Genomic DNA, 25,280 nt, shown 5'->3' on the forward strand with positions numbered 1-25,280 from the left:
GCCCTCAACTTTGTAAAACTCTATAGTATTTTGAGTTACCTTCGGTAATGGCACATAATTCTCAAAGCAACTTTAATTTTATAGCACTTTTGTTTTTCTTATACATTATATTTTAATTATCAAGAGAGAAGCTATTGCAAAGTGAAAGTGATGCCATAATTCTTTAAAAAGTTGAAAATTTATCTTTTATATGATGTACGTAGATTGTACTGTGTTTTTATTTCTAAATTTCTTGGAATGGTAGTATTGAGAGTCGCTCTTGAATTCTTCAGAAATACCTTAGAAACTACTTTTTCTCATTTTCCTCAAAACCAGTAAACTTTTACGTGGACTTTTTTGTGTGAATTATTGTGGATTAATTTGATATTTATTTGATATCTCTAATATGTCCAACACAAACATATACATATATGTATGTACATGTATGTAAGCATTATCCATTGTGTTTTTTAAATTCACAACAGTATGCAACGTATGTTGTGACCACTGTATTATGGTGTCATTTGTGGCTCTCAAATCACTAGACAATGCACTTCTTGAACACTAGAAAGGACTGTTGTTTGTATTTCTTATGTGAGAGATGTTAACAATGTGTCTATGCAACCGTGAGAAAGAAGACTGCAGAGTATCTACAAGTATATTTAATACCTTGAATGCACATAAAATTCAATAATGTAAACACAATTTATGTGCATTCAATATTTTTATTCAATAATAATGCCACTTTAAGAAAATCAATCTTAGAACATACAATGAAAAGAGCAAGATATCATTGGAAAAAATCTACACCTTTTGTTCTGCCATATTGAAGGCCGTTGCTTCACACTCTCCACTGGCCATGTGTTTTATTCAGTCTTCCAAATCTTTTGCAGAAACATTTCCATAGCTTTGCGCATTTATTCAATCATATTTATAGTTTACTTGTCTTTGAAAGTATTTGAGGGTCTTATAAATGCAATCAAATCAAAATCTCTACACTGAGAGAAAAAGACAAGAGCTAATGAATAGAGAGTAGGAAAGAGAAGAAAATAAGCAAAAACACCTATACTGAGTGAGGCAACTGCATTTGAACAAAAAGCCTCTCTGAAAGATCTGAGGGCCTATTTATTTACTCAAGAAACATTTGAGTGCCTGTTTTGTGTGAAATACCATGGAAGTTGGCTTAAATCAGGCCTCCCTAAAAGCAGAGCCTAAGATGGGATTCTCGTATAAGCGATTTACAGAAGAAACCTGTAACAGAGTGAGGGAGGCAGACAAGACAAGAGAAGAATGCAGGCAAAATACGGTTTCAGGAGCATCAAGTCTCTCACTGATCTCACAAGACACTCTGGAGCACCACAGAATTTCTCCTGCCTTGAAGCAAGGGGCGAGGCTTGCCCTCACAGGGTGGGGAGATGGGCAGTAACTTCCCAGTATCTCCAGGCCAGGTAGATCCTGTAGACTAAGGTAACCCTCCAGGAATGGGTGTAGATAGAAGCTTGTAGCAGCCAACACCCATGGCAACTGAGCCCACCCAAGCCTGGCACCAACTGCACCTGTACAGAGGTGAAATAAAACACAATCCTTAACATCACTGACACAGAATCCTTGATGGCTTTTGAATGAAAGTGAAGACATGATTTTAAAAAGAACTTTGATAATATTAACCTCACAGGCCGGGTTCAGTGGCTCACACCTGTAATCCCAGCACTTTGGGAGGCCGAGGCGGGCAGGTAACTTGAGGCCAGGAGTTCGATACCAGCCCGGCCAACATGGTGAAACTCTGTCTCTACTAAAAATACAAAAATTAGCTGGGCATGGTGGTGTGCACCTCTAATCTCAGGTATGTGGGAGGCTGAGGCAGGAGAATCTCTTAATCCCAGGAGACAGAGGCTTCAGTGAGCCGAGCTCACGTCACTGCACTCCAGTGTGGGCGACAAAGGAGACTCTATCTCAAAAAAAGGAAAACTATTCTTGTAGTCTAATCAATAAGTAATAAAGGGCATGATTATAAAAACCAGTGAAATGGCTGATGGGAGTGACATCAAGGAGACTGAATGAACACAGAACAGGCAAAGGACTTAAATTTCAGAAGTGATTGCTGACGTATCAAGTCTGAAATGATAGTGCCTTTAAATGAAGTAGAAAACACTTGAAGAAAACATTCTTTTAGAAGAGATGAGTTAGTTTGAAGCCTACAGCATTAGGGCTACGGAAAGAATCTGCAATCAAAAGCCCCTTAAGATGTGAGCTGAGTAGAAGAACCAAGTTTACTGTTAGCAAGTCATCAGTTTAAGGGTGATAACTAAAGCCATCACAATGGGGTGAGGGGGCAGTGTGCAAGGGAGAAACTAGAAAGAAAAGAAATGAAAGTAGAACCTTGAAATTTGTGTAAACCTATATATAGGAATGGGGTGGAGAGATGAACTAGAAAGTTTAAAGTATAGAAAAGTGGGAGAATAAAAAGAAAGTTTTGAAAGGGAGGGGACTGTGAACTGATAGGAAATTCTTCAGAGGTATCAGGGAGGATGGAGGTTGAGAAAAAGCCATTGGTGATCTTGAAGGAAGCTGGTTTCTTAGCGTGTCTGTGTTGCACAGGGGCAGACATGACACTGCACGGATCTCAAGAGTGTAGTAGATATTGAGAAAGTCAGGGGATTATGAACTATTATTCTCAAAAGCTGAGGTGTAAAGAGAGATGGCATAAGACTACATTGGGAGAGGTCAAGGAAAATCCTTGTTTCTTTTTTTCTCATAAGTGTATATATATATATGTGAATACTCAACTACAATTACAAACTGAAGCAAAGAAGTCTGTAAATAGGGAGAAACTGAAGATGCAAGCACAACAAACAATAATAAATTATCCAGACATACCGGAAGAGGCCAAAAGGGAAGGCACAGGTATAAACATGGGTCAGCATCTTTACCCTGAGGACACAGGAAAAGGAAAGGAGGGGCATGGACACTCACTTTGAGGACAAAGTAGAAATATAGGCTTATTGCATATTCACATTGCATATGCATATTCTTCTCATATAGAAAGAATTTTTTAGTGTAGATATGATTTAGTAAAACATTTGCTGTTTATAAGAGGCATTAATCACAAGATTGTTTTCAGGCCAATAGATATACCTACTACTTTCTTACCTCATGAGCAGCAAGCCCAACTTAGGTAAAGGTAGAGAGAAATATAGAAGTAGAGGAAGTCAAACTAAACGATGGTGAAAGGGGCAGGCCTTGGGATAAGAAAAAGTCTATTATTGCAATTTCAGTTTAATTTCAGTTTTGCTAGGTTTTTCAAGCTGCTGGGGAAAATGTGGGCATTTCATTTTATCCCTTTTATCTAAGACTCCTTTCCTTTGTAAATTACCAGTGGTATCTTACAAGAGCATTTCTGTTATCAGACATTTGTCTGAATTCATTTATTTTGTTTCACAAATTCATTTTGTCAGAACACAGTTCTAACTCCTTGGAAAACTTTGTTTTATTGGTATAATATAAATGAGGTCAGGGTAAAATATTGTCAAAATTAAATTGTTCTTATCTTTATTGCTTTTGGCAATTTTCACGTTTTACGTCTCTGTGCACATTCTGTAAACTGTCATTTATTTTTTCTCAAATGGTATAAAATTTCTGAAGCATGCTAATTAAGTATCGTTTCCAAGCGAGGAAATGTCAAGGGACTGTCTTACCATATAAAGAGTCCTGCCTGTGTTTTATCAGTAAGTCCTTGTGGTTATGGTGATACATTTTTGTATACTCTACTGGTAACTTACTATGGACTTAAAAACCTTTTTCACTGGGAGCTTATGCAAGTGAATGTGGTGTGTTTCTTTGCAGCTGTTGCCATAGAAATAAAGACCTTTTCAAAGTAAAATGAGGATGGCGTAAGAATTACAAATTCAAAAGAAGTTACGCTTCTAATTTAACATCAAAAATGGTGCACTATTCCCTTGCTTTTTAATTTTGTCAAAATTGCATGACCCGAGTGCGTCTAATATACTTTTATTAGATAATTTCTAGTATCAGAAAAGCTAAAGCCGAAAAAATGGAATAGATGAATTCCCCACAGCATTCAGTAGGATGGGCTTTAATCTTTAATCTTTTATTCTTAAGACTTATAATATTTCTAATTGTCTTCTGCATGCTCTACCTCCATACTACTTTCTATCTTATTTTCCATTTAAATCTAATTACCTATAATGGGCTTTCTTAAAAACAAACCATTTATTTTGCTTTCTTTCTTTACCACATTGTTTTCAACAACAAGGCACATTTTCTAGCATTAACACACACAGAAGGATGAACAAATCTATAAAACTTTCTCAGATTTTATTACTGTTCATGTTCAGACTTTGAAAGCCTTGTAGACTTCTTTTGAAAATAAAAAAAAAACCTGAAGCAGTTACACAAATTAAAGTTTATACCAGAATGTAAATCAACACACAGCTCCCTTCATTGAGAAATTCCTGCTAAAAAGAAATGTCAGCAGACCTAAACAATAGGCTTAATGACATGGCAAAAATTGTGAATTTGTAAAGATTAATATGTTAATTTGGAGATTATTTTATTTTGAGATAATGTGGAAAATGACCATGCATGCTGAGGTATGATGGTTATTGAGGAGAAAAATTTTATCAAAAATATTAGAATTATAGAATTAATTCATTGTTTCTGCAAGTTAAGAAACCAGTTTATTCTTACTTTTTTAAAAATAAAATTTGAACAGTTTTATAGACTTGCTTATTTGTCTGTTATCATCAGTATTTTAAATAATGTCAATATTTTTATGCAAAGAAAGAATGTAATGTGTTTTTTAATGGTAGAAAAAAATAAAAGAGTGAACACTGAAGTTTCTAGAGATTGTTACAATATTATTCTCATAGCTTTACAACAGTTATCAAAGAAACAAGTGATGTTCTTGATATTCTACATCAGTGAAAAGTTATCTTCAAATATTTAACAAGTTTGATAAAACATTTCAAATTTTATTTTCCACCAAAAGAAGATGCATATATAGGAATTCTAGAATGTTGAATTTATTTATTTCATTGAGAGGTTGTTTAACTTTAATAAATAATTTATAGGGTGATTTGCTTTAACTGACTACTGATGAAGAATTGAAGATTAATTTTCAAAATACAGCATCACTTGCTCCATTTTTAAATAAAAGTTGTAAATAATATTCTGAGAGTCTAAAATTACTTCAAAATTTCTTCTTCCATTTCCTTCAAAATATCTTTGTTAAAATGATTTCTATCTTAATGTCATTAAAACAAAATAATGAAGCACTTTTTAAATTAATTAATTAATTTCTGAGACAGAGTCTCACTCTGTCTTCCCCAGGCTGGAGTGCAGTGGTGCGATCTCGGCTCACTGCAACCTCCACCTCCCGGATTCAAGCGATTCTCCTGTCTCAGCCTCCCAAGTAGCTGGGACTAGAGGTGTGTACCACCACACCTGGCTAATTTTGTATTTTTAGTAGAGACGGGTTTCACCATGTTGGCCTGGCCGGTCTCGAACTCCTGACCTCAGGTGATCCATCTGCCTTGGCCTCCTAAAGTGCTGGGATTACAGGTGTGAGCCACCACGCCCAGCCAATGAAGCACTTAGATAAAAGTTATCCTCTAAAACAATGATCCCCAACCTTTTTTGGCACCAGGGATGGGTTTTCTGGAAGATTTTTCAAGGACTGGGGTTGAAGATAGGGTTTCAGGGTGAAACTGTTCCACCTCAATCATCAGGTCTAGTTTGATTCTCATAAGGAGCGTGTAGCCTAGATTCTTCGCCATGAGTGGTTCACAATAGGGTTCATACTCCTATGAGAATCTAATGCCCCCACTGATGTGACAGGAGGCAGAGCTCATGCGGTAATGCTCGCCCGCCACTCACCTCCTGCTGTGCAGCCCGGTTCCTAACAGTCCACAGACCGGTACCAGCCTGGGGCCTGGGGGGTTGGGGACCCCTGCCCTATAAGAAATGTCAATTCAACTTGAAGTAGGTATGTTAACAAGCAAAAAGCAGGATCATGTCTTACATTAAAAACTATATAATAGTGTTTATTTCTTCAAAGAGTGCATATAGGTACTTTGTATGGGAAATCACTATTTCACTCATGATTTTTTGTTTCATTGTAATTACAAAATGACAAAAAGTTAATGAGTGCCATAGGGAATCTTTATGTGCCTTATACACACTTTAAATAAAGTGTACAGTTTTGTAATTTTTTTCATTTTTCCCTAATTTTTTAAAATTATATTTTTAAGGCATAATTTTTTGTTTGTTGAATTCAGTAATATACACTGGAATTTATACTTCATATGTGTTTATTTCATTTTTTTCTAGCAATTCAGCTTTGTTATGTTTTATAAAAGTACTGATTCATGACAGATTGGATATTTTAAAAACCAGTCCTTTCCCATAGAATTAGAGAAGTGCTGATTTAGTAGGTTGCATTGATTATAGGCTAAAACTGAAACAACAAAAACTTTATCACCAGCAGAAGGAATTCATTTTACTGAAGTATGATTAGTTAAGCTTTTTAAAACAGTTTAGCCTTGTAATAATTAAGAGAAATGTGCACTTAGCCAGGTCAATTCTGAAAATTAACCAGCAAAATATACAATGAATTCTCAGCTATGCAACATATGTTACCAGGACTTAGAACCCAGGCAGCCATATTCTATATAAAGCAAGGATAACATGTTTCACTGTCTGTTCTGTTTTATTCCTGGCTACCTGGACTAGTTCTGCTGGAGTCCATATGCAGGGCAAGACAACCAGTAGGGCTAAAACTGATTATATAAATAGAATTTCTGAAAAAGTATTATAAGAGGAAAGAGCAGTTTCCTCCCTCAACTCTTTCAACCTTTTTTCCCCCCGGAAAAAAGATAAAATGAAGTTAATGGACAATTTGTGAAGAATAGTCCAACTTACCTTTTTAAAATTGGAAGATCCCTTTTACACAAAGATTTAAACAGATAATCTATTATATGACCACTTATAGCTAAAACACCCTCAAGTTTAACAAAAAGGACAGTTATTTGATAGATTTAGGTATGTGGACAGCCAAACAAGCAGAAACCATTTAAGATAAGATAATCCAGGTAACGGTTGGTGAAGATAACTAACTTTAGGATCGAGTTTAGACTTAATGTTGACTGGCACGAGGATGCTGAGATTTAAAGAAGTTAATATGACTTGTTCAGAGTCACAAAGCCAGAAATTGGTAGTCATGTTCAAGTCTATGGCCGAATTCTGCTCCCTCAATAGCCATATTTTTCAACCCATGAGTTGTGATCCATGAGCAAGTCAGAAATCAACTTAGTGGGTGACAATCAGATTTTCTTTGAAATATTAACAAATGGCCAGAATACAATAGAATATACAAAATGGTTTAACCAATGTAGAGGAAAATCAGTGTCGTCAGAGACAAGCCTGATACTGACACAGAAGTTTCTCTGCCTATTTTCCTCTGCTCAGCCCGTTTTCTGTCTGGAGGCTGCCTTGATTCATTCCCCTACTAATCACTTTGATTTTCCTTCTCTTCCAGATGTACAGCTTGTGCAGATGAATATTAGGTGGTGGGTAGAGATGCTCCCTCTGCTGTAGAGTGGCTTTGGTGAAGCCAACCAACCCACAGACCTTACCTCTATAAGGAGGGCTGTTCGTTGTTTGATTAGTTTATGCCTCTGATGTATATCTGTTTCCTTGAAATTTTTATTAATAAAATGTAACCCTCTGTATAACCTCACCAAAGTAAAATCTCAAAAGGCATTAGTTCTGGAGTCTTGCAAACTCCTGGGTGAGCCCTGCCTGTGTGACCCAGGGAATACTACTTAGCCTCTCTGAGTCTCAGTTCTTCAGTTATACAACCAAAATAATACTAATGGTACCTAACCCGAAGTTTATGATTAGAAAAATATATGTGTAAAGTAGCCAATACACGGCCTATCACATGCTAGGTATTCAATAATTGCTAATTATTGTATCATAGTTATAATATTAATTTCTAAGTATTTGAACATAATAAAATCCTCTAGCACTAAAACCATGGAAAAGATTTAGTGTTTCTTTTGGAATCCGAAGACTTTTCTGGATTTGTTCCTAGCACAGTTGCCCAGGAAGAAGTGTGACTAGCCAGTGGGATAAACTATTTATAACATAGGTTGACATGGTACTATTTGAAATGTTTTGTGGACTGCAGATGTTTCATAAGGATTCTTTATTCTTTTTCCTTCCATTCCTTGATGTTATGGAATATGTCAGAAGGCTTTTTTAAGGTCACCATATATCTAATCTCTTGAAAACGTATACTCTATTTCAAAGCTCTAAGAAACTGGTACCTGGATCACTAGACCCAAATTTAACTTCAGCTTGCTCAGTTTACATCTTAAACTCCATTTAAAAATTGTTATTGTGCTATTAGAGAAAAGTCCCATATGGTACCCAATTTGTATTTTGAAATTCAGCTGGATAAATTGAAATGCTGAAAGTGAGTTATGCTATTGCAACACTCACCATATATTAATAACTGAACTGATATTTGCGGGATAAGGTTTTTCTATCAGAGAAAAATAAAATGATGTTAAACTGCTAGATTCCTTGGATGGTTAGTTCTTTTCTGGGGTGAAAGACTTGAGCAACACTAGACCCCAGTATACACAACCTCAAAAACTAATTGAGGCTTTGCCCTATAATATAATAAATGGCCCTATACTTTTCGTATTTCTGTATTTTGCTACTCTAGAAATATTTCCATTTGGAAATGTTACCTATCCACAACAGAATTCAGCATTCACAGCAGTTAAATGTAACAAACTATACACACCCCTGCCCCACCCCCCTGACACACACACACCAAGGATAAATCTTAAAAACAATAATATTGAATACAAGAAAAAATACATAAGTACGTATATTTCTTTTTTAAGAGTACATGAAACAGAAAGATAACGTAAACTCGTGAGAGTAGTTATCCCAAGAGGAAGGTGAGGGAAAAAGGACTACAGATGGTCAAAAAGTATTTCCATTTAATCTATGATATTTTGTTGATTAAAAAATTCTTGAAGAAAATATCTCAAACTGTTACTAGTTGTTAATGCTGTGCTGTGGGAAAAAAATCATTTGTTATGTTACTCTTTTTACATATCTGCATTTTAAAACTATCTCAACAAAATAATTTCAAATTTTTTACAAAGGTTTTATCTCATGTTATCTACAGGAAAAACAAAAATAAAAACAAAAACATCACCAGATCTTAAAGAACTTTCAAGGCATAATTAGTTTCATGGTTTTGATGTTGATGCTCATCTCAAAGTGTAGTAATGAATGCGATCACACTTTTTCTCATTAGTACAAATTCCTCATTTGTCTAGTACCTTTCAAGAAGTTACATTTACTTCCATTTTCATTGTTAGCTCAGTCCAAAAACAAGAACAAATATTTATTGAGCACCTATTGTTTGCCAGAAACTGCTGTAGGCAGAGGATAAACCAATGGACACAATAGACTGGGAATCAGCAGACTACAGCCCTTGGGCCAAATCTGGTGTACCATGTGTTTTTTTTAGATAAAGTTTTATTGGAACACATTCATGCCCATTTGCTTACATATTGCCTTTGGGTGCTTACAATAGCAGAGTTGAGTAGTTGTGACAAAGACTATATGTCTCACAAAGCCTAAAATATTTCCTTTAAATATTTCTTACTTTTCACAGGAAAAGTTTAGTAACACCTAAAATAGTCAAAAACCTCTGCCCTCATGGAACTTACATTCTATTATGGAGACAGATGGCCACAAAATAAATAAGTTTTAGTGTGGTTGATGGTGATACATGCAACCAAGATTAAGAAAGCAGAGGAAGGGGATATGCAGTGTTGTGTGGAAGTCAGAGAAAGCCTTGCTGCCAAGCTGACCGTGGAGCAAAGATCTAAAATAGATGAGGGCCATGTGAAAAGCTGAGGGAAGCTCTTTCTCAGTAGGGGAAGCAGCAGGTGCAAAGGTCTGAGGCAGAAATTTCAAGGAACTTTAGGAGGTCTGTATGGCTAGAATGGTGAAGGAAGATGAGAGGAGGTCAGAGAGTCCACACGGAAAGGCAGAGCACAGCCTTGCAGGTCATTCATTGTAAGGAGTTCAGCTTTTACTCTGAGTAAGGGCCCTCATTTGTCTGTTGTAAAATCTAGACTGTTCATTTCATTTAGAAACAGAGGCCAAAGCTATAGATACTGACTCCTTAGGTCAAATGTTATTCAAGTCTGAAAACTTCAATTCTAACCTTGCCAGCAATGGTAAGGATCGCCACACTGCCAATTCTTACCAGTGCTACCAGGGGAAGAAAGCAAGAAAACTGGTGACTATATGTTGCCACAATTTGAAAAACATTTCTGTGACACATCTATCCCATAAGTTATCCATGATGACACACTAGTGTCGGCACTAGAGAGCACATGCTATGTAAGGTTTTATTTCAGGCCAGTAGGTTGGCCTCAATAACATTAAATTTCAAACTGAGGATTTGGGGTATATTTTTCTTAGATATTTGCCAAGAATGTAATTGATCACTGTGTCTGCATCTGAATGTGTTCAGCCACCTTCTCCGTGCCCCTAGGCAGTTTAATTCGTCTGGGGATGCTTGGGACCTTTTGCACAGAAGAATGGGTAGACCTTTCACAGAGAGTTCATTCCGTGGCAGCTACCACACCTGCCCTCCAGAATTTATAGTCTAATCATGGGGAAAAGATCATAGAAAGCCCCTTTCAAATGTATATATTTCTCTTAAATACCTCTCAGATCTTCATATATTCTAGCCCACTATCTTTAGGCAGGTATGTTTTTATTCTTTTTTTTTTTCCCTAAGGTAGAAATTGCTCAGGCTGAGAGATTATGTGACTTTTTCAGATTCACTTAATTAATAAATGAAAGAGGATGTACTAGTGGTCAGGTATCTGGCTTCTCATACAATGCACATTTTTTTTCTATCCTGTTTTTTAAGTCAATGATCAATTTGTGTCATAAATATATGAGTTAGAATCTGTATCACCTCAATATAATATACACCCTTCTAAAATATAAAGCATGACTATGGGTAACAAGTATTGAAAGTATGCCAAAATAGAAATATTGCTGCTCCAATCATCCAAAGCCACTATGTCCACGTTTAATGCAGACTTATAATTCTTGAAAATACTGGTGAACTACTATTCTCTTTTGTGGATCTATTTAAATAGCCTTATTTTTTTGTGCAGAACAAAACTTATATTGAGGAAAGAAGAGAAATATTCTAATACCAGACTATGAGCTCCTCGAGGGCAAGATCTGTGTATAATTTTTCTCTTTACTCTCCAACATCCAGCATATAATAAACACTTAATAAATATACAAATGCTTATCATTGATACAAGACTGTCTTTATTTTTCCCATTCATTTGTGTTCCTAAGTGGCAGTTGATTTCTCATTAAAGTAGTAAACAAATCTGTAACTTCGATTGTTTCCAACATTAGCTCCTGTAGTTTTAGTTATTGTTGATTTTTGAAAGATTTAAATTAAGGGTCTGTCTTCAGGAGCTCAAACATCTAAATGAACGTATGAATATTGCCATGTAATTTTATGTTTGAATCCCATAGACAAGTGACTGGATTTTTCTCTTTGCCTCTGGAGATCTTGACATCAAATAGATTTCACCTACATGTGTTTTCTCTTTTGAATGGATTTAAATCATATTTCTTCAATTTGACTTTTTCCAAATAATCATCTGGTAAAAATACTTTATTATGTGTAAGAAAAAGATCAATATAACTTTACTTAAATGTATAGTTTTTTCTCAGTTGTTGGTTTGTCAGCCATGATCCAAGATAAGGGCTTTTTTTCTTTCATTAACCCCTCAAGGCTCTCATTTGCAAAGTCAATGGGACAGTTAGGCATGTATTTTTTAGGGCATCTTTGTAGCTTTGATTCTATATTTTTAAAGATGCCCAACCTATGGCATTATTTCCCATAAGATCTCTAAGTTATTGGTTGATCAAAATATAAATGAGACAATAAACTACATTTGCATATTTCTATGGATGAGTTTAAACATCCTTGTTTCTCCTGCAAGGTCTTTCACTTGAGTTAGGCCAGCCAACTGACATATTGCTCATTAATCATACATATTAACTGGAGTAGTTAATGCTTCAAAATCCAACTTACCATTCTGTCCGCAGGGACTGGTTTGTGTTTTCTAAATGTGATGACATATGCTTCAGACACTGCTAATTAGGCCTTTCCCTTGAAAATTCATCCTGACATGTTTCAAGAACACTTTTCTCCCTTGAGTACAAGTTCATTAAATTATTAATATCCTTTTATAAGTCTTGTAGGACTACTTACACAATGCAGCTTTCTCTGTTTTCAAAACTATAGTTTATAATGAAGGATGAAATAGATCTCACTTCCTTATATTGTATATCTTTTTTTCCAGTCAAAAACAATGGGCTGGGTAAATATCAGAGAATAATAGATACTATATTCAGTTACATAAAATGTTAATGTAAGATTAAAAATATTTTTTAGCCTGGGCAACATAGAGACACCCATCTCTACAAAAAAATTAAAAATTTGCTAGGTATGGTGGCACATACCTGTAGTCCCAGCTACTCAGGAGGCTGAGGCAGGAGGATACTTAAGCCCAGGAGGTTGAGGCTGCTGTGAGCAATGATCACACCACTTTACTTCAGCCTGGGTGACAGAGCAAGACTCTTATCTCAAAAAAAAAAAAAAAAAGATTTGCACATGGAAATGGAAATGGAAATGTTATACGGTCAGCTGTTTGTATCTGTGGGTTTTACATCCATGGATTCAACCAACCATGGATTGAAAATATTTGAAAAGAAAATATGGTTACATCTTACTGAACATGTACAGACATTTTTTTGGTCATTATTCCCCAAACATTACAATATAACAACTATTTACATGGCATTTTCATTGTAGGTATTATAAGTAACCTAAAGATGATTTAATGTATATGAGAGGGTGTGTGTAGCTTATATGCAGATTCTATACCATTTTATATAAGATACTTGAATGGCTATGAATTTTGGTATTGGACAGTGGGGATCTGGAACAAATCTCCCACAGATACCAAGAGATGACTGTACATATAATCAACTCTACACACCTGTAAGGAAGTGTTATAAGCAATCTAAAACAGATAACCTAAAATTAGTTCTATTGAGCTTCTGTATTAAATGATGAATTTGGTGGCAATTTTACCTTCTGGCCTATTATCTACCTAAGCAGGTGCTTATACCAACCTATATAATATGACCTTCTTAAGACAAAACTCCTAACGGCTTCCCATCACAATCACAGTAATGAAACTCAGAGCACTCACCATAATCTACAAGGCCCAGCCTAATCTGGCCTGCCTGCCAGCCAACCACACACTTGCTCTTCTCTAGCAACCTGTGTTTCTTTCTATTCCTTGAAGAATTTGTTCTTGCTGTTCCCTCTACTGGACAGCTTTCCCTGGATGCACCTGGATGCTCTTCCTCAGACCTTGCATGATCCTTGGACTCACTTTGTTCACATTTCTGCTGAGGGCTTCCCTAATTTTTCTGTATAAAACAGCACACCTTCCTGTATAACTCTGTACTGCCTTACCCTGCTTTCTTTTTCTGTATTTCCTATCACTATCCAAAATTCATATCTTTATTTATTTAGTTCTTAGAGATGCAATAAGTATAGCCTGGTGGTAATGGTCAGAGATGACACAGCCAAGTTGCCTGGATTCAAGTCTTAACTCTGGTATTTACTGGCCCCATAACCTTGGGCGAGTTATGTTGTCACTAATTTGCCTCACCCTTAAAATGGGAATACCTCAAATATATTTTGAGGATTAAATGAATAAATATGTGTAAGTTTCTTTGAATGATATTTGGCATATATTACTATTATTGTCCCCACTGGTATATAAGCTCTATTGAGACAGAATTCAAGGTATTTTCAGAGCATGGTAAAGCATCTAACCCACAATAGGGACTTCATAAATACTTCTTAAATTAATTTATGAACAATTCTGGGCACATGCCAGCTGAAAGTGGGGAAAATATCTTATAAAAACACAGCAAAAAGCCAGCAGGTGAACAAATAAAAAGTTTAAAAGTCATAATGGAAATTTTATGTAGTTGAGAAAGCTGAGTTGGTTATGTGAGTTTTGTAAATGTAAATGCATATGTACTACATGTAGCAAGAATGAGGGGAACAAGATGTATTTAGGATTTCTGCCTTTAGGATACTTCCCTAGAGGTGAGCAGAGAAAAAGTCAAAGAACATAAAAAGAATCTGGCAACTGACCAACAATTGCTGCCGGCAGGACCAACTGGGTCACCAGCTTTCCCAGGAAACCCTAACCTTACTTTGGGAAATGTTGGATCTGATGGGAGCTGAGGGAAGGTAAATTGTAAAGCACAGACTTCGAATTACTTTTACCCAGTTACAGCTTCAGGTGACATTGGATGTTAAGTTTAAGGAAGCGAAAAGTAGTATTCAAATAAAGAAAAATACTCTCGGTTTTGTACAATAGTATGTCCCAAGTATTCAGTTTTTAAAGGTCATCGATACATTTTCCAAATATTTAAATCAATCATGCAAGAAAAAGAAGTGATGAGCTGGGAAATGCCGTCTGAACACACTTGATCTAAAGCCTGGGGATAAGTATCAGAAGAGAAGAGAACCAAAGAGCGCACACACGTCTAAGACAGGTTACCGCAGGTGCATCCAGGGAAAGCTGTCCCTGTTTGAGGACTTTTCAGGGGGTATAATGTCCCAGGTTGTTGCTGAGGTTGTGTAAATGACTTTTTCTACCCACATTTTCCTCCTATCCCCATGATCCCTCCACTCCAGAGGGAAACTGGAAGTGCTGAGGTCATCTATAACCAAATGAACAAGTCTGTCTAAATACTGGTTGCAAATAATTGTCCCTTCTCTTCCACCATGAAGGCAAGCTCTAGGTCTTAATCATCTTAATATATTTTCCCCAACACAGCAGGTAAAACAGACAGTAAATTTCTGCCAAATAAAACTTACTCACATCTTTTTGATAGGGTTTTTTTCTGAAATCAGCACTTAAGTATCAAAATGCAATTTAATCCATTAAATTCACTTCAATTAATTGAGAATTACATAAGGAAAATTTTTCCATTTCAAAATTGGGTCACCTTTATAGTTCCACCTCACTGATCCTGTAGAATTCTCTTCATTTGTCAGGCAGTTATTGAATGACTGCAAAATGTAGTTCTGTGAACTTATTTTGTACTAGTCAATTCAATCCTGGACACTGAATATGTAGCTCTAAAATTCTACCCCTTGAGTATATCTTTTAGATTATGTAACTCAGAAATACTGAAACTATGTCCTGTCACTTTACCTTAATTGAAATCAAGATATCCAAATATTACTAATGATTATTTGTTCCAATGCTCACTGGTGATGCTGAGCTTGTTCTTGTTTCACGGGCTTAGCCTCTGACCTGTCTGAAGTTTGTAGATGAACTTCACTACATTGTTTTTATTTTAAAATTTCTATTAAATAAGACTTATCATTTTATATGCATTATTTGTCCCTCTGCATGTCAATTTTGTTGACTCTAAACCTACAAACATAACAGTTCCCATAATAAAAGTGAAGGAGAAAAGTCTTCATTCATGAGGCATTGTGAAAGTGGAATGTTTTAGAGATGTGGAAGCCTGGCGGCATAATTCTCAGACAGGAAGGCAATGTATATAAAGGCCAAATTCCCCTTCTCCAGTATGGGAGTGTGCTGCCTGTGAACATCCAAATATGGAGGAAAGAACGTTTTCACAATGAACTTTCAGCTTCCACCAGCTTCATGTGGCACAAAGATGTTAAAATACATCACAGTATATTCAGGAAATTGTTTAGCCATACCCTACCACTGCCCCATCCATGATAGCAGACCAATGAAGTGGCTTGGCAAATATTGGCAATGACAGGCCTAGAAAACAGAGCCAGAAGTTGGGCCTTAGAGAGTTGGTGGTGTGGCAAGGCAGTTAGGCATTCCAACAAATCTAAATGGAAGGTTTGGGCTGGCCTCAGAATCAGGATAGAGAGACGTGAGGGCAAGCAGAAATCAGGCAAGCGGAGGAGAACTAGGAAGATCCACGTTCCAAAGGGAAAAGCAACAAGTAAATGGGACATTTACAAAATCTGACTTGGTAGTGAGAAGAAGAGGAGCTCAAAAATTATAACAGCAAAATAACCTAAATTGTGAATGATCGGGATACCCACATCAAGGAAACGTTAATCCTGTTTTAATGTTTTAATGAATCATTTATTCAGATTATCATTTATTGAACTGTAGCTCAAGAGGTTTAGATAATGATGTCACAACTTCTAACTTGTTTTGAAAAGCCACATTAGTTACAGATAGAGTCCATCTAAGGGGGGATAAAAGGAAAGGGGCAGAGAGATGAGTAAATACTGGAATGAAATAATTTAAAAATGTTAAGATCCCAACCTCAATAATGTTCATCTTTCCTTAGCTCTGAACCTATTTCAAGTCATTTGTTCATGCTGAATTGCATTTTCTTCTCATGTCCTTACGAGAGTCACTTGTCAGATCCCTGAAGTAATGAGACCTTTATGACTAGTGTTGTTACTGTCATAGATACATTTTAAAATATCTATTAAGAAATAAAATGTACTTAATATATTATGTCTTCCTCAATAAGTATTCCATTCTCATTTTTACACATATCATTGAGTTCAAAATGTAATTCTTTACATCAGGCATAAATCTTATTTCCTTTCACGAAGTTAAAAAAGAAAACTAGACTTCCCAGATAGTCTGTAATGTTTTCCTGTGTAATTAACACCTCATTCACAGTTGTGTGTGCCAGTCAAGGCCCTGTCTCCTCCTTCCTGACATTTCCTTAATACCTTGTTCAGGCTGAGCTGATGCCTAACAGTGTGCAAAATACACATATGGAAACAGGGGAATGTTAGAGAGAAGTCAGCTGAATTACCGTGACCTGCCAGTTTAAAGAGAGTACTTAGACACAGGTTTCATTTTGTGGGTTTGGGGTCTGTGTGCCATCCCTTAAGTCCAATTACTGCTGTAATCTCATCTTCATCATCATCATCCTCATCAACAATAAAAACCATCTGTCAAATGAATACCAACAGTCCATTATTTGCATTCTTCTCTTCTTAATGCTTCTAAGAGGGCCAAATGTTTATAAATCAAGTGTCTAATTTAAGAGACACGTTCTCTGACACTGCAAGTCATCCTGGAAGCATTAGGTTATTTTTACTGTTGAAAATTTGTAGATGTCATTGATTTAAATAGCCTTGTATCTTTTTTTCTTGCTGTTAATAGTGACCCTCTGTGTCCTTGTGCACAGAAAATGCAAGTGGAATCAAGCTTTAGATCATTCAAATAAAATCATTCCATTGTGGGAATCTCCTGGTTTCATTTTTTAAAGTTATATTGAAATTTAACATACATTAAGAAAAATGTGAATGTCATAAGGGTACAGGTTGATGCTTTTTCATAAAATGAACATACTTATGCAACCACCACATAGTTCAAGCAACAGAACATCATCACCCCAAGAAACTCCTCTCATGCTTTCTTTCAGTCACTTTCCACTCTCACATGGGTAACCCATTATAACTTCTAATAGGATAGATTAGGTTTGCCCATTTTGTTCTTTGTATGATTTGATCAACATTATGTTTATGAGAAACATTTATATTGTTGCATGTAGTTCAATTTCATTCATTTTCATTGCTATCAAATATATACTTTTCCACTGTATGAATAAACCACATTTTTTTTATTTCTACCTCTAATGGGTATCTTGATTGTTATTTTAGATTTTTTAAAAAACTCATATCCACGGTTAAAAGGTGATTACACTTTTCTAAAGGATGCACACTACATATTTTGGAGGTTTTCCTAGAGACATTATCTAACATTTTTATATAAAAAATGGAGAATTGGAGAGAGGGTAGTAGAAGGGCAATGAGGAAAGGAACTAATATTTATTAGAACTACCATGTACTGGACATTTTGGTAAAAATAGTTGTTTTCTTTTGAATTGTGGTAAAAAATATATAACATAAAATGTACCATCCTTACCACTTTTAAGTATACACTTCAGTAGTGTCAAGTATATTCACATTGTTGTGAAACAGATCTCCAGAACATTTTCATCGTGCAAAACTGAAACTCTATAAACATTAAACAACTCCTTTTTTTTCCTCTTCCTTTTCTTCAGTCACTGGTAACCCCCATTCTATTTTCTGTCCTATGAATTTGGCTTCTTTAGATACTTCATATAAATGGAATCATAGAGTATTTGGTTTTCTGTGACTGGTTTATTTCACTTAGTATAATGTCCTCAAGGTTCCTCCATGTTGTTGCATGTGACAGGACTTTCTTCCCTTTTAAGGCTGAAAATATTCCATTGTATGTTTGTACAACATTTTATTTATCCATTCATCCATTGGTTGACATTTGGGTTAGTTCCACCTCTTGTCTATTGAGAATAATACTGCTATGAACATGGGTATGCAAATATCTTTTCTTAAAACTGTTTCCAATTGTTGGAGTATATAACCAGAAATGGGATTGCTAGATCATACGGTAACTCTATTTTTTTTTTTTTTTTTTGAGAGAGGGTCTCACTCTGTCACCCGGGCATGAGTGCAGTGGTGCCTTCTCAGCTTACTGCGCCCTCCACCTCCTGGGCTGGAGTGATCCTCCCACCTCAGCCTCCTCAGTAGTTGGGACTACAGGCATATGCCATATGCCACCATGCCCAGCTAATTTTTGTATTTTTTTTTTTTTTTTAGAAACGGGGTTTTGCCATGGTGCCCAGGCTGGTCTCAAACTTCTGGCCTCAGGCAATCCACCCTCCTCGGCCTCCCAAAGTGCTAGGATTACAATTTTACAATCCCATCAACCTTGCACAAGTGTTCCAACTTCTCCATGTCCTCTTGTTGATAGTAGCCATCCTACTGGGTGTATGCAGTAGGAATTTTACAAGAGATCTTTTTATTCCTTTAACAAAGTTGTTGCAAAGTATAAGTACCATTTTACATCAATGAAATCTTAGCACAAAAGGATTCTATAAGAGAAAAAATGGGGCACAGGGATTTTCCAGTCCAGGTGCTCTTGAACTTGACAGTGAGCATTTTATTCTCAAAGTTCCACATAATCACAAAACAAATTGAATTCTTTTGTTCTGAGCTGCAAGATACGGACTTACAAGATATAAGATGCTCTACAGGATTGCCTGACTTTAAATATGAAATAACAGCTTTAGTTTTAGAGTAGTGGTTCTCATAACATGGTCCCCAGACCAGCAGCATCAGCATTACTGCAAACTTGGTAGAAATGCAGATTCTCAGATCTCACCCCAGACCTACTGAATCCAGAACTCTGAACAGCCAAGCAGGTGGCACACACCTGTAATCCCAGCTACTCAGAAGAGGGGCTAGCTCTATTACCGTGACCTGACAGTTTAGAGAGAGTACTTAAATACATGTTTCATTTGTGGGTTTGGGGTCTGCATATCATCCTTTAAGTCCAATTACTGCTCTAACTTCATCTTCATCATCATCATCCTCATCAACAACAAAAACCATCTGTCAAATAAGTACCAATAGTCTATTATTTGTATTCTTCCCTTTTTAGTACTCCTAAGAGGGCCAGGTGTTTATAAATCAAAAGTCTAATTTAAGATAAATGTTCTCTCACACTGCAAGTCATCCTGGAAGCATCAAGTTAAAAAAAAGAGCTTTGTAAAGCTATTTTTTATTGAGACAGGATCCATGCTGGTCTTGAACTCCTGGGCTCAAATGATCCTCCTGAGGTTTCCTATGACTGATTTATTTTACTTAGTATAATGTCCTTGAGGTTCATCCATGCTGTTGCATGGGCCAGGATTGTCTTCCTTTTTAAGGCTGAAAATATTCCACTGTATGTTTGTACCACATTTTGTTTATCCATTCATCCATTGATGGACATTTGGGTTACTTCCACTTCTTGATCCTGAGGAGGATTGTTTGAGACCAGCATGGATCCTGTCTCAAAAAAAAAAAAAAAAAATTCTGCGAGTGAGGCTCAGCAATCTATTTTAAAACAGCCCTCCAGGTGACACTCATGCATGCTCAGGTTTGAGCCCTCCTGGGTTTAGATCATTAGGCAGATATCTAAATTATTGTCTAATAATCTCCACACTGTTGCCAAACAGAAAACTGACATATTGAGCACTTTCAGGTTTCCAGGGCAACTTGATAGAGTAAATCTGTGTTTTGCTCTTTATACCACAATTTTCAGGAAAATGTTGGATTAGCCCAGTTATAATAATGCTGGAACACTAGATCTCTATCCATCTGAAAGTTCACCCAAACACTAATTTATCAGAGTTGCTTCTGAACAAATGGCCACCTGAGAATAGCCACCCTAACCAGGAAGACCTATTCCGGCTCAGCAGATATCTGACTTATCTCCAGGATTTTCACTCCACCCACACCCAAGTCCCCACCTTTTGTCTCGCTTTTGGGTCTAGAGAGAGCCTTGTAATGAATGGACCAAAACAGCCAGAGATAGAAGTGAAAGCAAACATGCAAACATTCCTCCCATTGGCATCAGGAGCCTTCTTCCTGTACCTACTACCAACCACCGCAGGCCCTGGCCCCAGCTATCCTCAACCACTTCCCCAGAGCCCTGCAAAGAAAATAACAAAGATTCACAGATTAGACTTTCCTCTGAAAAGTGGGGGAATCTGATTTTAGTCCTAGGAAGGGAGTTGTGGTTTATGCCTGTTTTCTTGGCCTAATTATTAATAAAATACTCCCCCAAAGTATCCTAGCTTAAGTAGTAAAATTCACCCTACCAAAAATCTACTGTTAGCTCCTTTTTTAAAAAACAGAACATTTATTGTGTGACTAATCATTGAAATTCTTAAGATAAACTGGATGCTACAACAGCTGCCCTCTTGGGTTTAGATGTTGTTCCTTCTCAGAATCCACGCCTGAATCTGCGGTATACAATATTCAGGTGCCTCACTCGACCAGTCCTGGTATTATTTCATCTTTAAGCCTTGGCACTTCAGTTATACTTCCTCTTGCACTTAGCAGGGTAGCCACATTTGCCACAGGATGACCTCTGAAGGTGGCAGGCCTTAGAGCCACAGTGGTGGCACAATGTGTGCGTCTTATTGAGACACTTTTCAAACGATGGCGTTCCCTTCAGTATCTTGCTTCTGTGGCCAAGACCAAAGAGTGTTGTTAGCTCTTAGGTAGGCTTTTGCCTTTCTCTAATGCTTTTAAGTAGAAGATAGATGATCCTTCAGAGGAACAGGAGACTGTGCGGCTGTATTCGGTGCAGCTTGGGGCCTTGAAGAAGGGAAACAAGACAAGGGAGTTAATTCCTAGGGGTCCTTGGAGAGAAGAACAATGATGTCTGGGAGTAGGCACGGACTATTGTGTTGATAGAAATTGCAGCCCCTAAGAAAGGTGCCATGGCTCACACCTGTAATCCCAACACTTTGGGAGGAGGCCAGAGCTGGAGAATCACTTCAGTCCAGGAGTTCGAGACCAGCCTGGGCAACATAGTGAGATCCTGTCTCTAAAAAAAAAAAAAAAAAAAAAAAAAAAATTGAGAAAAAAAGAGATTGTGCCCTGCCTGGACCCATAGCTCTGTTATGCTCTAAAGCTTCCACCCACATTTCTCATCCATCCACCCCTCTCCTCTATCCTCCACAAGTCACTGATACTTGAGACTTAAGTCTCAAGAGTTTTTCCTAAGGTGAATCTTGTTTCTAGTACAGATTGAGCATCCCTAATCTGAAAATTCGAAATCTGAAATGCTCCAAAATCCAAAACTTTTTGAGCAACAACATGGCACCACAAGTGGAAAATTCTACACCTGACCTCACATGACAGGTTGCAGCCAAAACACAGTCACAATTTTGTTTTATGCACAAAATTATTTAAAATAGTGCATAAAATTACTTTCAGACTATGTGGATAAGGTATATATGAAACATAAATGAATTTTATGTTTAGACTTGGGGCCCATCCCCAAAATATATCATTATGTATATGCAAATATTCCAAAACAAAAAAAAATTACAAAACACTTCTGGTTCCAAGCACTTTGGGACAGATGATAATCAACCTGTATGTATTTGGTGGTAAGCCTAACAAAAAGGTAACTGCATTGCTTTGTATAGCACATCTTTAAAAATTGTTCAAATCTGATTTAGGGTGCTAATAGAAATTCAAGCCTAGAAACTACATTTAATGTGAAAATATGTGCTGGCCAAAGTTGTGTGCACACAATATGTTCCAATTACTTGGCAACCCCCAAAAATATTTTACCTGCATGTCCACTCGGCAAAATCAGCCTTCTCTCTGCCCTCTTCCAGCATGCACACTGACACTCTGACACTCTGACAATGGCAAGGCTGGCTGAAATCAGCAGCGAAGTGCAGGAATCTGGATGCTTGCCCTCACCATATCCTGAATCTTGGATGCTTTTTACTCCTCATCTTAACACATGCCAATGTTATGTTACAATATCTGACATTTGGTTTGTTTCAACATTAACTCTGCGATAAAAGTTAATCAACAGTCAGCTTCATTTTCCCCGCTTCCTGCCCAAATCAATATACATGTCTCCTTTGAAGAAAGGGGAATGTAAACTAAAGTTGATCCTAATGTATTACCTCAACCTAATGTAGGCTTAAGGAAAGAACCAATCACTTACTTAGATACCATTGATTTAGTTTCTTTGTGTTGTTGTGAATTAATAAATTACAGTGTTTCCACTTTCTAAGTAAACTTTTTATCATTGATTAGTCCTCAGAGGCTAATTTACTTATATTTACTAAAAGACCAAATATACTGATTTTCAGAAAATGTAAACTGCAAGACTAGAAAATGGTGTACATGTGTATAACTTGTTTTAAGTATAGAGAATATTAAATTATATGTTCATTTCAATCTTACAATCCTCCAAAAGAACTGCATGGTTTAGATCTATAAAATGAAAGATAAGAGAAAACACTACTATTAATAATTATATTTGTGTTTTTAATTGTTTTGGTTTTTTTTTTTTTTGAGACAGAGTCTCTGTCTCCCAGGCTGGAGTGCAGTGGTGCGATCTCAGCTCACTGCAACCTCTGCCTCCCGGGTTCAAGCAATTCTGCCTCCAGAGTGGCTGGGATTACAGGCACATACCACCATGCCTGGCTAATTTTTTTTGTATTTTTAGTAGAAATGAGGTTTCTCCATGTTGGCCTGACCTCAGGTGATCCGCCTGCCTCGGCCTCCCAAAGTGCTGGGATTACAGTTGTGAGCCACCATGCCCAGCCTATGTTTTTAATTTTTAAAAAATTTTAAATCTGTTCTGTAGATGTTAACTAGGGCTATTTATAGAAAAGGCTGCTGTTTTCATATAAAGTCTTTGATGGTATCACCTAATTTCCCTTCAGGAACAATGGACACATTTCTCATCCAATCCCAGCATTGTATTTGCTTGTTTATCTCTGAAAACTTACTCTACTGTTTCAACTGGCATTTAGACCTCCTACCCCACTCCAAGACTAGATGAAAATCAGAGGAATCAGGCAACTTTGCCTGACATTTTCAGAGCAAGAAAATTGGTGAATAAAATGGGCCTTTCTGTGCCTACACTTATAATTCTCCCCCAAAAAAGCATTGAAAAGATCAACCTAATATCTTTACTTTATAAGTATCAATAAGGCTTAATATGTACTGACAGTTTACCAATGTGATAATCAAATAGAATTGTTAGTAACAATGAAATAGAGTGACCATATTTAGAAAACATACGCTCATAAATGCTTCTCATTCAAAATGTATGCTTTCAATACCTAAGCTCACTTCCCTCTGTTAAAAATTTAAAAAATAAAAAATGTTTTATAATAAATAATTAAGAAAATGATTTTATAATAAATAATGAAATGCTTTTTAAATGTTATTAGATTCACGGGTACTTAGAGATGTTAGCACAACATCTTGCGATTGGAATTTAGCTAGTTGTGAACTTGGGAGAGTTAATATTTGGTTGTAATCATGAAGATTAACATGCAAGAATTATACATTTTACTTCACTTATAAAAACAGCTTAACCATCTAAAGGAAAGAAAAGAGCTAATGTGCTTCATACAGTATATGTAATTACAATAGGGCTTAGGGCAGTGCTTTCCAAATTTCAGTGAGCATAAAAATTATCTGAAGTAGTTTTAAAAATGCAGATTCGTGGCTCCGACCCCCGGGATTCTAAACCATGAATTCTAGGATGAAGTCCAGGAATATGCATGTTTAACACCCAAACTGACCCTCAAATAACTCATACAAAATTAGAATTCAGACCCGTCTTGGACAACACCAACATAAGATGACAGATATACTTGTTATTGCATCCAAAACCACAGAATCGTCAGATAAAATACCCATCTTAGACCATCTTTCATATACTTTATATTACTTTGCTAAAGAACCAAGGTAGATAGCATTTAAAGGGCTGCTGATAAAAGTTAAGGTTTATTCATTTCAGGTACTATACTTCTCATTATGGTCCTTAAAAATTGGTCCACAGCTTTTAAAATTGATATTTAAAAGTCATGTGGAATTGGAATTGTTTCTTAACTTTCTGTTCATTTTTACTGCCTTCAATATTCCCATTTAATATTGTTTGATATTAAAATGTAATGGAGTCACAGTATTTATCATCTGTTCTTCTTTGGTTTCAAGGGAAGACGAGGGAAAACAGGACCTCCCGGAAAACCAGGACCCCCAGGACCACCTGTGAGTAAACAATACGATGACTGTCCCTTTAAAGAGTCTGTCTTTATGTCTGTGTGTTTACCTAAGGATTATTTTACTCCCCTGTAGATAATGATTTCCTTTATTCTACTGTTTAGAATGACTGGTTTCAACATTTGGATGAGTAGTTCATACTCTCTATATTCCTAACTCCATCATCACCACAAACCAACAGATGAGGAAGGCTGGTAATTGTCCATACACCTCACCCACTTCTTTATTACACAAATGGCAATAACAGTAGTGTCTGCTTGAACATCCCAAGCCAAGTGTCCAGATAGATGAATCCTGTTCTGAACCTACCCGAACACCATCTTCTAGATTTCTTAACATCCAGGCTGTTAGAAAATCAGACATCTGGGGAAGCATATCCACTTTTCTTGATATGAAACTATTTTGTTAGTATAATTTCATGGTTTGGTAAAAA

The 25,280-nt window shown here is 36.5% G+C and overlaps 1 protein-coding gene and 1 pseudogene across 5 annotated transcripts in view; one reads left to right on the plus strand and one right to left on the minus strand.

Moving 5' to 3' along the window:
* Positions 1–25,280, plus strand: part of COL19A1 (collagen type XIX alpha 1 chain) — a 339,181-nt gene that overhangs the window by 204,973 nt on the left and 108,928 nt on the right. For all 5 annotated transcript variants that reach the window (XM_001135236.6, XM_063813156.1, XM_016955766.4 and 2 more), the window contains one exon: positions 24,782–24,835. In XM_001135236.6, the coding sequence (XP_001135236.3) occupies positions 24,782–24,835 (54 nt within the window). The remainder of the gene's footprint in view (positions 1–24,781; positions 24,836–25,280) is intronic.
* On the minus strand, positions 20,961–22,431 carry LOC107974985 (large ribosomal subunit protein eL37-like; annotated as a pseudogene).

The sequence above is a fragment of the Pan troglodytes genome, chromosome 5, assembly GCF_028858775.2.
Source record: "Pan troglodytes isolate AG18354 chromosome 5, NHGRI_mPanTro3-v2.0_pri, whole genome shotgun sequence".
Lineage (NCBI taxonomy): Eukaryota > Metazoa > Chordata > Mammalia > Primates > Hominidae > Pan > Pan troglodytes.